At 42.5% G+C, this 14,248-nt stretch overlaps 1 protein-coding gene across 1 annotated transcript in view; it reads right to left on the bottom strand.

Moving 5' to 3' along the window:
* LOC142657459 (uncharacterized) overlaps positions 1-14,248 on the bottom strand; it is a 116,519-nt gene that overhangs the window by 36,747 nt on the left and 65,524 nt on the right. Inside the window, exon 10 of the mRNA XM_075832491.1 lies at positions 4,626-4,852. Within this exon, the coding sequence (XP_075688606.1) occupies positions 4,626-4,852 (227 nt within the window). The remainder of the gene's footprint in view (positions 1-4,625; positions 4,853-14,248) is intronic.

Raw genomic sequence — 14,248 nt, 5'->3', positions numbered from 1 at the left:
TACTGCTGTGCAGACCCTTACTCCTGTTTGGGACATTATTTCTCAATGGCCGGGATTCTAGTTTTCCTCTAGGGAGGGGTATCACACGTAATTCTGTACAATGCTTGAGAAAGGCTCACACTGAGCTGAAATGTTGCATGTGGAATTAAACAGGATCACCTCTTATTTGGTTGTGCTGCCTCATTCTCTATTCTATTACATTGTAGGGTCATTTAGGACTGTGACCCGGGAGACGTGCACCCACCCAATTTGTTGGTCCAGTGCTGCAGATCTTTATCTGTGTTTATTCTACTTCTTATATGCAACTGTCCTTTTCTGCTGTTATTACTATTTGCTATTTGTGTGCGTTCTAAACCCTCAATAAAGGGACCCTCAACAATGACCAGCCTATTTTAAACCTTAAAGAGGATCTATCACCACATTATAAGTGGCCTATATTGAACATGATGTGATTTGCGCTGTAATGTAGAATACAGCAGTGTTTTTTATTTAGAAAAACGATCATTTTTTATGCAGTTATGACCTATATTAGCTTTATGTTAATGAGTTTCTCAATGGACGACTGGGCGTGTTTTACTTTTTGACCAAGTGGGCGTTGTGGAGAGGAATGTATGATGCTGACCAATCAGCGTCATACACTTCTCCCCATTCATTTACACTGCAGATAGCGATATAGCTATATCGCTATGTGCAGCCACATACACAAACACTAACATTACTGCAGTGTCCTGATAATGAATATACATTACCTCCAGCCAGGACGGGATGTGTATTCAGAATCCTGACCACTTCTGTAGCGTCTCTGTGCTTTACAGCACAGCGAGATGTATAAGGTCTTGTTTTTTGCGGAACAAATTGTATTTTTTAATAGCACCATTTTGGAGTACATATTATTTATTGATTAACTTTTATTAACTTTTTTGGGGGGAAATAGAAGAAAACCAGAAATTTTGCCACTCTTTTATGCGTCCTAAATCTACGCCATTTACCGTGTGGTATAAATAACACAATAACTTTATTCAGAGGGTTGTTACGATTGCAACGATACCAAATTTGTATAGATTTTGTATGTTTTACTACTTTTACACAGTAAAAACACTTTTTTTTCAAAAATATTTGCTTTTGTGTCCCCATATTTGAATGAAGACCCATAACTTTTTTCTTTTTTGTATGAGGGCTTTTTTTTTTGCGGGACAACTTGTAGTTTTTATTGGTACCATTTTGGAGTAGATGTGACTTTTTGATCACTTTTTATCAAATTTTTTTTAAGTCAGGATCCACAGAAAACAGCAATTTTTCCATTGTTTTTTACTTTATTTTCTACGGCGTTCACCGTGCGGGTTAAATAATGTAATAGCTTTATAGTCTGGGTCGTTACAGACGCGGCGATACAAATTATGTGTAATGTTTTTGCTTAATTTTGTTTTTTTTTAATAGTAAAGCAGTTTGTAAGGGGAAAAAGTGGGTTTTTCATTTATTTTTTTTTCACATTTTTTTTATTAAACTTTTTTTTTACTTTTTTACTAGTCCCACTAGGGGACTTTAATATGCAATCATCCGATCGCATTTATAATACACTGCAATACTGTTATATTGCAGTGTATTACTGCCTGTCCGTTTAAAACGGACAGGCATCTGCTAGGTCATGCCTCCGGCATGATCTAGCAGGCATTCTCTACAGGCAGAACTGGGGGCCTTTATTAGGCCCCCGGCTGCCACTGGAGACACAGACACTCGGCGATCTTATCGCCGGGTGCCGGTGGGATGATGTGGCGCTCGCTATTGAGCACCGCATCTGAAGGGTTAAACGGGTGAGATCGATACTTATATTGATCTCACACGTTCGAGCAGGGATGCCCCCAGACCTCAGCTACCTCTGGTAGCTGAGAGCAAGGACATTTAATGGCTCCCTGCTCTGTTTATTTATTCCGATGCAGCGCCGTAAAAAGGCTTATGCATCAGATTAAAGCCCATTAGTGGCCGCCGTGAAAAGGCGTATTGGCGGTCACCAACGGGTTAAAATCAAACACTTCGTCTTGGAGAGCTGGGGTCCTGGGTTCAAATCTCATCAATGACAACATCTGTATGAAGTTTGTATGTTTGCCGTGTGTGTGCGTGTGTGTGTGTGTGTGTGTGTGTGTGTGTGTGTGTGTGTGTGTGTGTGTGTGTGTGTGTGTGTGTGTGTGTGTGTGTGTGTGTGTCCCGGCTACTCCAGTTTCCTATACGGATAGGGAATTTAGAGTGTGAGCCCACTGGTGACAGTGAATGAGGGCAACTACTGTACATCGCTGCCAAATATGTTGGTGCTATATACGTAACAGGAATAAATAATTAACTTATATCAGTTGAATTTATTATTTATCTAGTTTGTTTTGCAACATAATCATTCCTTTTCTGCTGGTGCACTTGTCTAAGCATAGACCAAATAATGTCATACCTGCTAGTAAAAAGATTTATCCGCCCCGAGTAGCATTTTGGACTTTTTTTTATTTTTATCATCAGACTGGAAGTGTAAGCATCCAGAAAGGTATTTGTTCAGCTTCAGAGGATAGGCCATCAATGTTTAGGGACTGCACAACCCCTAAGCCTACGATGTAGCAGGCTTAGGGGGCCCATGAGACAGGATCACAGATTGTGTGATGCTGTCTGCTGGGCCCTGTATCTAAGCCAATCACATGGTAGGCTTAGATACATGGCCCATGCGTGATCCTGTCTGCTGGGCCCTGTATATAAGCCAATCACATGGTAGGCTTATATACATGGCCCATGTGTGATCCTGTCTGCTGGGCCCTGTATATAAGCCAATCACATGGTAGGCTTATATACATGGCCCATCTGTGATCCTGTCTGCTGGGCCCTGTATATAAGCCAATCACATGGTAGGCTTAGATACATGGCCCATGTGTGATCCTGTCTGATGGGCCCTGTATATAAGCCTACCACACTGTAGGTTTAGATACAGGGCCCCAGCACACAGTAATCTTATACTGTATAAGATTACTGTCTGCTGGACCCTGTATCTAAGCCTACGTTGTGGTAGGCTTATATACAGGGTCTCACAGACAGTATCACACATGGGCCCTGTATCTAAGCCTAACAAATGTGTTACTAATCATTTTTCTTGTGTGTTTTCTTACAGGTTCGGACGTTGGACTACGGCGGATTCCAGGACTACTTCGATGACGGCTTTTTTTTTATTATGAATAAAATGGTTAATGAGGGTTGTGTGGGTTTTTTTTATTTCAATAAAATATTTTTTCTATGTCTTTGTGTTTTTTTTTTAACTATAGTACTACCGCCTTAGTAATGGCCGCCGGCTGATTGACAGCATCCATTGCTAAGGCGGGGCTTAGTGTTACAATAACCTGCCATTACAATAACATTAAATTAATCAGAAATACACTCTATACATTGTTAATGTGCTAAATGACTATTCTAGCTGCAAACGTCTGTTTTTTTTATGTAATGGCAGGAAGGAGGTGAAGGGAACAAGTGAGCCCTAATCTACCCACCGCCCTGTCCCTGCCTACTTGCAACGACCCGCCCTAGGCGACGGGGTACAACTTGGCGGCGGTCCCTACGCTGTCTAAGTGCAAGGGAGTACAAACAGGGAACACGCAAGGGAATACAGTAGCCCACGGAACGCCGCGAGGAAACGGAGCGGTGAATGAGCCAGTCAGGATCAGGAAGTAGTGGAGTATACAAATGGGAGCACGGAGCAGAAGCAAGCCAGGGGCAGAGCAACGCAGGATAAACGGAACAGAAGCACGGCAGAAGCAGGCTGGAGCAAGGCAGCAGTGGGGCCAGGAATCCAAGAAGAATAACAAGCAAGGAGGAAGAGAAAACGGCAGGTATAAATGGACAGGGGGCGGAGCTAACCCTGACTGACCAGGCCGCGATAGGCTCTCCCACTCCTGAGCCTGCCACCCTGATTGGTGGGAGCAGGTGTCAGTCTCAGAGGTCTGGCCTCAGGTGTCGACTGATTAATCCTGGGAGTATACCCAGACGTAGTGCCTGGCAGATCCTTTACACATTTGTTCATTTTCGTATTTCCTCCCGCCTTCCAAAAGCCATAGCTTTTTTATTTTTTCATCGACATAGCCATATGAAGGCTTATTTTTTTGCGGGACAAGTTGTAGTTTTTCATTTCACCATTTGGTATACCATATAATGTACTGGAAAGCTGAGAAAAAATTCTTTGTGGGGTCAAAAGGGCAAAAAACAGCAATTGCGCAATTTTTTGGGGGGGGTTTCGTTTTTATGGCGGTCATTGTACAGTAAACGACATGTTCACTTTATTCTGTGGGTTGATACCATTACGGCTATATGAAATTTCTATTTTTTTTTTAAGTTTTACCACTTTTATAAATAAAAAAAATATTTGTTAAAAAATTTAATTGTTTTGTGCCGCCATATTCTGAGAATCATAACTTTTTTCATTTTTCCATAGATTAAGCGGTATGAGGGCTTATTTATTGCAGAGCGAGCTGTAGTTTTTATTAGTACTATTTTGCGGTACATTCGACTTATTGTTCACTTTTTATTCCATTTCTTATGTTTTCAGAAACACTTAAAAGAATATAATATAAAAATTCGAAAATAAACTTTTTCCTATTATAAAATACCTGAGTCTTGAGTACTGTCTTGTTCATAGGAGGAGCAATCACTTGTTACTGACAACTCCGAACAAACATCTAGTTCATCAGTGGTAGAAAGCTGATCATCCAACATGAATGATAATCCATCTGACTCTGAGGAACCATGGCTGCTAGATGGAGAGAGAGAACGATTCTCAGGAGTAGACTGAAAAGTCTCCATTAGATTATCCTTCTGTAGAGTCTTCATTTTTGGCCTGTTAAAAGAACAACAGCAGTCAGTTAACTTTTAGGGGTTGCCCCATCAGGACAACCGCTGTCCATATGCCCTATTCATGTCTGATTAGTTATATATTTCAGTTGTTTCTTGTTGTTTTTTTTAAAAAAAAAACAAAAACATTTTTTGTTCAAAAACAGAGTGAAAATAATGCTCTGTACCTTGCTACTTTGTTTATTCCTGAAATATCACTACTTAGGCCCCATGCACACGAACGTGCTTTTGCGGCCGCAATTCCCCCGAAAATCCACGGGAGAATTTCGGCTCCATTCATTCCTATGGGCCCATGCACACGACCGTGGGTTTCATGGTCCGTGCATGGCCCAGGAGCCCATGTTCATAAGAAATAATGTACGCGGCCATGTGCACGGCCCGGGATTTGCGGGCGGCTCGCGAGTGTCACTCCGCAGCCAACCGACCTGAAAATCACGGCCGTGCACGTGGCTACGGTCGTGTGCATGAGGCCTTAGGCTTTGTTCATATCTGCGTCAGGGCTCCGTTCATGGGTTCCGTCTGAGCTTTCTGTCAGGGGAACCCATGAACGGAATCCAAACTGAAACAAACGATAGGGTAGTCAACTGCCCTATTGATTCTGTCAAAATGACGGAACTCTTACACAACGGTGAGAAACGGAAACCAATTGCTCCGTATCCGTCACCATTGAAAATCAATAGTGATGCAAATGAAGACCTATGATTTCCGTTTGTTTCAGTTTGGATTCTGTTCATGTGTTCCCCTGACAGAAAGCTCAGACGGAACCCATGAACGGAGCCCTGACGCAAATGTGAACGAAGCCTTACATGTGTAGTTTATTTACGGTCTTATGGTTAACTCATTCCCATGGTAATAATTCTGGAATTGACTGTTCAGTTACATAGTTAAATATGCTGTGCTGTGATTAAGTTCCACACAAACTTTACCGAAGTGTCGGGAGTGTGAATAGACATCGCGTCCTGGCTGGAGGTGATGTCTATTCACTCTTAAGACATTTCAGTAAAGTTAATGTGGGTGTATGTGACAGCACAGCATGATCTCGCGAGATCACGCTGTGCTGAGTACAAATGGACATGAATGCAGAGAAGTGTATGCCGCTAATTGGTCAGCGTCATACACTTCTCTTTACAACGCCCACTTGGTCAAAAAGTAAAAACACGCCCAGTTGTCTATTAACCCCTTCAGGACCCAGCCACTTTTGGACCAAATGACACAGCCTCACTTTTTAAATCTGACGTGTGTTACTATATGTGGTAATAACTTGGGAATGCTTTTACCTATCCAAGCGATTCTGAGATTGTTTTCTCGTGACATATTGTATTTTAAGTTAGTGAAAAAATTTGGTCGATATATTCAATATTTTTGTGTGAAAAACACCAAAATTTAGAGAAAATTTGCAAAAAAATCGCATTTTCTAAATTCAAATGTATCTGCTTGTAAGACAGATAATTATACCACACAAAATAGTTACTAGCTTACATTTCCCATATGTCTACTTTAGATTGGCATAATTTTTTGAACATCCTTTTATTTTTCTAGGACGTTACAAGGCTTATAAGTTTAGCAGCAATTTCTCAAATTTTCAAGAAAATGTCAAAAGCCTATTTTTTTAGGGACCAGTTCAGTTCTGAAGTGGCTTTGAGGGCCTTATATATTAGGAACCCCCCCAAATCACCCCATTTTAAAAACTGCACCCCTTAAAGTATTCAAAACAGCATTTAGAAAGTTTCTTAACCCTTTATGCGTTTCACAGGAATTAAAGCAAAGTGGAAGGGAAATTTGCAAATTTCATTTTTTTTTGCAGAAATTACATTTTAATAAATTTTTCCTGTAATACTGAAGGTTTTTACCAGAGAAACACAACTGAATATTTATTGCCCTGATTCTGAAGTTTTTAGAAATATCCCACATGTGGCCCTAGTGTGCTACGGGCCTGAAACAATAGCCCCAGAAGCAAAGGAGCACCTAGAGGATTTTTGGGCCTTCCTTTTCTTAAATTATATTTCAGGCACCATGTCAGGTTAGAAGAGGTCTTGTGGTGCAAAAATAAAGGAAACAACCCAAAAAAGACCCCATTTTGGAAACTATACCGCTTGAGGAATTCATCTAGGGGTGTAGTGAGCATTTTGACACCACAGGTGTTTCATAGATTTCATTAGAATTGGGCAGTGAAAATGAAAAATCACATTATTTTCCACTAAGACGTAGCTTTAGGTAAAAATGTTTCATTTTCTCATCAAATAAAGGAGAAAAATCGCCATAACATTTGTAAAGCAACTTCTCCAGAGTATGGAAATACCCCATATGTGGTAATAAAGTACTGTATGAATACACATCAGGGCTCAGAAGGGAAGGAGAGCCATTTGGCTTTTGGAGAGCAGATTTTGCTGGATTGATTTTTCTGCGCCATGTCGCTTTTGCAAAGCCCCTTAGGTAGCAGTACAGTGGAAACTACCCAAAAGTGACTCCATTTGGCAAACTACACCCATTGAGGAATTAATCTAGGGGTGTAGTGAGAATTTTGACCCCACAGGTGTTTCATAAATTTCATTAGAATTGGGCAGTGAAAATGAAAAATCACATTATTTTCCAATAAGATGTAGCTTTACCTCAAAATTTTTATTTTTTTCAACAAATAAATGATGAAAAGCACCTCAACATTTGTAAAGCAACTTCTCCAGAGTACGGAAATACCCAACATGTGGTCATAAACTGCTGTTTGGGCAAGCAGCAGGACTCAGAAGGGAAGGCACGCCATTTAGCTTTTGGAGTACAGATTTTGCTGGTTTGATTTCTCGGCACCGTGTCGCATTTTTAAAGCTCCTAAGGTACCAGTACAGTGCAAAAAAAGTGTCTCCATTTGGCAAACTACACCCATTGAGGAATTCATCTAGGGGTGTAGTGAGCATTTTGACCCCTCAGGTGTCTCATATATTTTATTAGAAATGGGCAGTGAAAATGAAAAATTACATTATTTTCCAATAAGACGCATCATTAGTTCAAAATTTTTCATTTTCTCAACAAATAAAGGAGAAAAAGCACCGTAACATTTGTAAAGCAACTTCTTCAGAGTACGGAAATACCCCACACGTGGTCATAAACTGCTATTTGGACACACAACAAGGCTCTAAAGGGAAGGAGCGCCATTTAGTATTTGGATTGGAGATTTTACAAGATTCGTTTTTTGACACCATGTTGCATTGAGCTATAGTACCAGTACAGTGGAACCCCCGATAAATTACCCCGTTTTGGAAACTAGATCCCTCAAAGAATTTATCTAGGGGTGTAGTGAGCATTTTGACTGCACAAGTGTTTTGCAAAAATGAGTAAACAATAGATGTTGCAGATTGAAAATTGCTGTTTTCCACAGATATGCCATTTCAGTGCCCAATGTGTTGTGCCCAGCTTGTACCACCGTAGACACACATCCCATAAATTGTTAAGCGGGTTCTCCAGAATACAGTAATACCCCATATGTGGTCATAAATTGCCGTTTGGGTACACTGCCAGGCTCAGTTGGACCACCATTTGGCTTTTAAAGTGCAGATTTTGCTTTGTGTTTTGTGGTATTTTATCTTATAATGTGGGGGCATATGTAAACTGGGCGGAGTACATCAGGGTATATGTAAACTGTGCAGAGTACATCAGGGTATATATAAACTGTGCGGAGTACATCAGGGTATATGTAAGCTGGGCGGAGTACATCAGGCTATATGTAAACTGGGCGGAGTACATCAGGGTATATGTAAACTGGGCGGAGTACATCAGGGTATATGTAAACTGGGTGGAGTACATCAGGGTATATGTAATCTGGGCGGAGTACATCAGGGTATATATAAACTGTGCGGAGTACATCAGGGTATATGTAAACTGGGAGGAGTACATCAGGGTATATGTAAGCTGTGCATAGTACATCAGGGTATATGTAAGCTGTGCGGAGTACATCAGGGCATATGTAAGCTGGGCGGAGTGCATCAGGGTATATGTATGCTGGGCGGAGTACATCAGGGTATATGTAAACTGGGCAGAGTACATCAGGGTATATGTAATATGTGCAGAGTACATCAGGATATATGTAAGCTGTGCAGAGTACATCAGGGTATATGTAAGCTGTGCAGAGTACATCAGGGTATATGTAATATGTGCGGGTACATCAGGGTATATGTAATATGCGCGGAGTACATCAGGATATATGTAAGCTGTGCGTAGTACATCAGGATATATGTAAGCTGGGCGGAGTACATCAGGGTATATGTAAGCTGGGCGGAGTACATCAGGGTATATGTAAACTGGGCGGGGTACATCAGGGTATATGTAAGCTGTGCAGAGTACATCAGGGTATATGTAAGCTGGGCGGAGTGCATCAGGGCATATGTAAGCTGGGCGGAGTACATCAGGGCATATGTAAGCTGGGCGGAGTGCAACAGGTCATAATAGGATGAAGGAAGGAAGCGCAGTGGATCCATAGACTGGAATGCATACAACCACTAGGTCTAAATGAGCAGACTAACTATACATGTTTTATTTAAAATGTGTGATACCATCCCCCTATAGGTGTTTTACCTTGGGGTGGGTGAGTGTTTATCTGCATTTGTGCATTACTTATTTGAGATGGCTATACTTGTTAGCCAACATACAAAGAGATCGTTTTGTCAGTTTTTCTAAGGAATAGGGACCTCAGCAATTTCTTCCACCTCATATGTGTCTTTTTCTCTTGAGTTGCTTTGTGAGGTTGCCCACTTGCGGTGGTACACTGTGCCGCAAGATATACTTACAATATATTATCTTTTAGCGCTTACCTCCTCGTGTTTGGCAGTCCGGGCGACACGTCCTTGGCTTCCACTGCGCCTGCGCGTTCGGCTTGATGCGGCCGATGATGACCCCTGGCTGTCAGCTGACGGCGGGGGGTCACATGGGCAGGTGTCACGAATCGAGAGGGTGTTGTGATTGGTCAATTCATGTTTTGCCGCCGTACACGATGGGTGGAGTTTAGCGTTTATAGTAACCTAGCGCCTGCTATGGAGTATGCCGTTGACATCGATACGTGCATCTTCCCGTGACGCACAGCGGAATATCCGCTGTTGAAATACTAATATCGCTGGTGATGAGGCCAGAGTTACCAAGATACGGACCCCTGAGGATGAGTATCTGAAACGCGTAGGGTCGTTTAATGTTTAAGGAATGTGTGCATTGGGGACAATATATTGTGTGAAACCCAGCGTTAGGAGATCCGTAATTGTCGGACACCTATGCTATAATTAGGGCTTGTACTACTGTTGTGCCCTGGGTATATGCTGATTCCTACAAATATCGTTTATACACAGAGATATAGGTATCATAATAACTCAGTGTTTCCTTGTTTAATACATTTTTTAAATTTTCACGGTGGGGCTTATGTCACAGTGGTGTGTTACCCCTGTTTTTAAACTAGTTACTATTAAAGATATCTTTTTACTCAGTTGTCAATTCAGTGAACCTTATAATTAAAATTCTTTATATTGTGGGAGCACAATTAGATTCTATCTAACTATACAGTGAAACCATAATAGGATGATGTAATAATGGGGTGAATGAATAATCCATGGATTGGTGTGGTGCGCTTTGAACCAATCCTTTATACACAGGCCGGGTTTATTGGGTATTATACAAAATATCTGCGCTCCAGTGTTGCCTAATCTTTGACTTCTTCACTAGCCCTATAAGCAGCCACAAGGCCCTAAAGTTTCCTAATTTCTGCTGCATCTACGGGGTCCACCTGTGGGGTCTAGCAAATGATGAAGTGGGGTATTTAGTGAAATTCTACTGGACCCTAAAAATGGAGTCTGGGCCGTCATTTAGCATCATTTTGCATCATTGCGTTTTGAGAGTCATAACGTGTTATTTTTCCGTTGACGGAGGTGTGAGGGCGCGTTTTTTGTGGAACGAGCTGTAATTTTTATTGGTTCCATTTTGGGGTACATGCGATTTTTTTATCACTATTTATTCCATTTTTTGGGAGATGAGGAAACCAAAAAACAGCCATTCTAGCACGTTTTTTTTTTGTTTTTTTTTACAGTGTTCACCGTGCAGTATAAACAACATGTTAACTTTATTCTGCGGGGCGATACGATTACAGCGACACCAAATTTATATCGTTTTTTTACGTTTCACTACGTTCCCACAACAAAAATTCTCTTTTCTAAAAAAATCATGTTTTAGTGTCGCCATTTTCTGAGAGCCATAACTTTTTTATTTTTGAGTTGATATCGCTGCGGGGTGGCTTGTTTTATGCGTGACAAATTGTAGTTTCTAATGGTACCATTTTGCGTTACTTGCAACTTTTTGATCACTTTTTATTAAAAAAAATTTGAGACAAGATGACCAAAAAATAAAATACTGTCATTGTTTTTTATAAAAAATGTTTACGGTGTTCACCGTGCGGTAAAAATAATGTGATATTTTTATAGATCAGGCCGTCCTGAACGCGGCGATACCTATTATGTATAGTTTTTTTTCATGTTTTCATTTTTTTTCTAATAATAGAGTTGATCAGGGAAACAGGGCGTGTTGTTTTTATTATTCATTTATTATTTATTTATTTATGTATTTTTCTTTCACCTTTTTTTTTACTTTTTTTCACTTTTTCTTTTACACGGACCTGGGGACTTGAAGATCTGGTCTTCTGATCCCCGCTACGATGCACTGCACTACTTATGTAGTGTAGTGTATTGTAACTGTCATTCTTCAACTGACAGTTAGCGTACTAGGTCCGGCCTCGGGCAGGACCTAATAGGCTACCGTACCTGGGCAACCAGGAAGCCTAGCAACGGCTTCCTGGTTGCCATAGCAACAATCGCCACCCGCGATCCATCGCGGGGGGGCGGGGGGTACAGAGGGAGCTCCCTCCCTCTGTAAACCACTTCAATGCGGCGGACGTCATTGACAGCCACATTGAAGGGGTTAAATGGCTGCGATCGGCGGTAACAGCCATCGCAGCCATTGCAGCGGCATGTCAGCTGTGTATAACAGCTGACAGCCGCTGAAGATAAAGCGCGCACAGCTCCTGTGCTCGCTTTATCTCCAGGGCGTGACTGTACGTCCGAGTGCGGGAAAGCAATTGGAATTTGGACGTACAGTCACGGCCAATCGCGGGAAGGGGTTAAGAAACTAATTAGCATAAATTTAAAATTTGTCATAACTTGCTCAAAAATTATCGTTTTTCAAAATAAAAAACACTGTTGTTATCTACATTACAGCGCCAGGAGATAGGGCACTTATAATGTGGTGACAGAGCCTCTTTTAGTCACTGGTACTGCAGTGACACCTAGTGACTGCTGATAACATGACATGCATAAACTAGATAAAAGGAGCAGTCATCACTCCACACAAGAGGGAACACAGAATGAAAGTACCAACAACCATGAAAGATACACAGAGAAGACAGTTCAACTTAAAGGAGCATTATCACCCACTTACACTTCCCCGGCCTATTCGAGTGCAGTCCCTTGAACTCACAGAGGCGAGCCAAGCATTCACTGCTGTAGCCGCTACAGTTCTGCATTCTTGTAGGGTTGTCCTTTCCTTTTTCTCGACCTCTTGGAATCCCACTGCATACGGTTCTGCTACTGTCGACAAGCCCCACTAGTCTTTAGGCTGGTCAGTTGAACATACGTATGGCTGTTGAAACTTTGTTTCTTTGGGAACCAATCCTGGTCTTGATTTGTTGGCTGCTACCAACTTTGGACATTGGAAGACTGCTGGTGTGAATTCCGCTGCTGCAGGAGAAAGGTGGGATGGCTGATTACGAGATCTCTCGCTTCTGCTAAATTGTCTAATTTTAGCTGATGAAAGGGCCGACGAGGTTGTTGCCTATCGGGGGCAAATCTGCTTCCCTTAACTGGAACACCACCGGGGCCTGTGACATTGGCAGCTTCAGTGCTGTAATGATGGGGTAGGGAGACAGACAGGTGAGCCCTAATCTACCCGCCACGCAGTCCCTGCCTACTTGCAACGGCTCGTCCTAGGCGACGGCGTACAACTGGGCGACGGTCCCTACGCTCAATAAGTGCATGACAGACAAACAGACAAGGGTACACAGAAGCTAAGGGAAATGGGGCAGTTGCCCACGGCAACACAGTGAGCAACAAGAGTAGTAAACGAGTCGAGTCAAACCAGGAGAGTACAAGGTACAAATCGCAGAGCAGGAGCGTAGTCAGTAAAGCCAGGGTCAAAATGAAGCAAGGTCAATAATAAAAGCAGCAGCAGCAGAGTCAGGAAACAGGAAAGAATCACAGGCACTGGAGGAGCAGGAAATGCAGGTATAAATAGACAGAGGGCGGGAGCTAGCTCCGCCTGGCCAGGCTGTGATAAGCTCTCCCACTCCTCAGCCCCCCAGCCTGGTAGAAGATCGTGTCACTCTCTCAGACTTAGGAGCAGGTGCAGACTGATTACCCTCGGGCGTCGACACAGAAGCTGTGTCTGGCAGATCCTTCACAAGTGCCTTTTCTTCCTTTCATCACATCTAATTCTACCATCTCTCCTTCTCCAACGCTGCGCAGAGACTTGCTGGGGTTGCTACGCTTTATAGCAGACCAGTGGACAAACACATCGACTTTATGGTCACTTCGGCAAATAAAACCGTAGCCCTTTCGGATGTGAAACCACTTCACCGTTCCTTTTACTTGAGTAGCAATTTTCATCCTCTCGCTGGCAATCAATGGCCTATTTAATTGTCTCTGCAAGAGTTATAGTTGCATCCACCCGGATGTAATTTCTCAGCGCTTGCCGGAGAGGACGACTCTTTAGTCCGGCCACAAACTGTTCCCTAATCACACGATCATGGTCTGGGATTGTAGAACAGCCATCTGGGTCTTTGATAATCAGTCTCTTCCACAGGCTCTGCAGACCTACCAAGAACTGTTGCAAAGTCTCTGTTTCACACTGACTCTGTGTATAGAATCTTTTACGGAGTTCTGTAGCTGGTGTGATGTCCCCATACAAGACTTCCAACACAGGTCATTGCGGCTCAACTGGGATAATAACAGGCATGGTGGTCCCTCCTACTCTTCTGACACTGCTGCTTGGAGCGTCTCCATTGCTCTGCCACATGGTTCTGGATCCTGCCGACTACGCCAATTATGTAGAGCGGCAAAAAGGACACAATTGGTTTCTTTCATACTTTGTTAATGTGAATTACAGTAGTAATACGCTGAGTGGTCAACTCGAGGCCGGGAACCTCAACCGAACGCAGGAGTCCAACCCTGTACTGGTTGTGTCTAATATTTATCTAATATTCGTTGTTCCTACTGCGCCTCTGTGGGTCACTGCGGGAACCACCCCACTACCTCATGGTCTACTCCAAGAGTAAGGGAGGAGCCCTCTGCTCTTGTTTGCGCCACAAACT

Source organism: Rhinoderma darwinii, chromosome 7 (assembly GCF_050947455.1).
Source record: "Rhinoderma darwinii isolate aRhiDar2 chromosome 7, aRhiDar2.hap1, whole genome shotgun sequence".
Lineage (NCBI taxonomy): Eukaryota > Metazoa > Chordata > Amphibia > Anura > Rhinodermatidae > Rhinoderma > Rhinoderma darwinii.
Note: the sequence above shows the minus strand (reverse complement) of the source record. Positions and strands in the feature narration are given on the sequence as shown.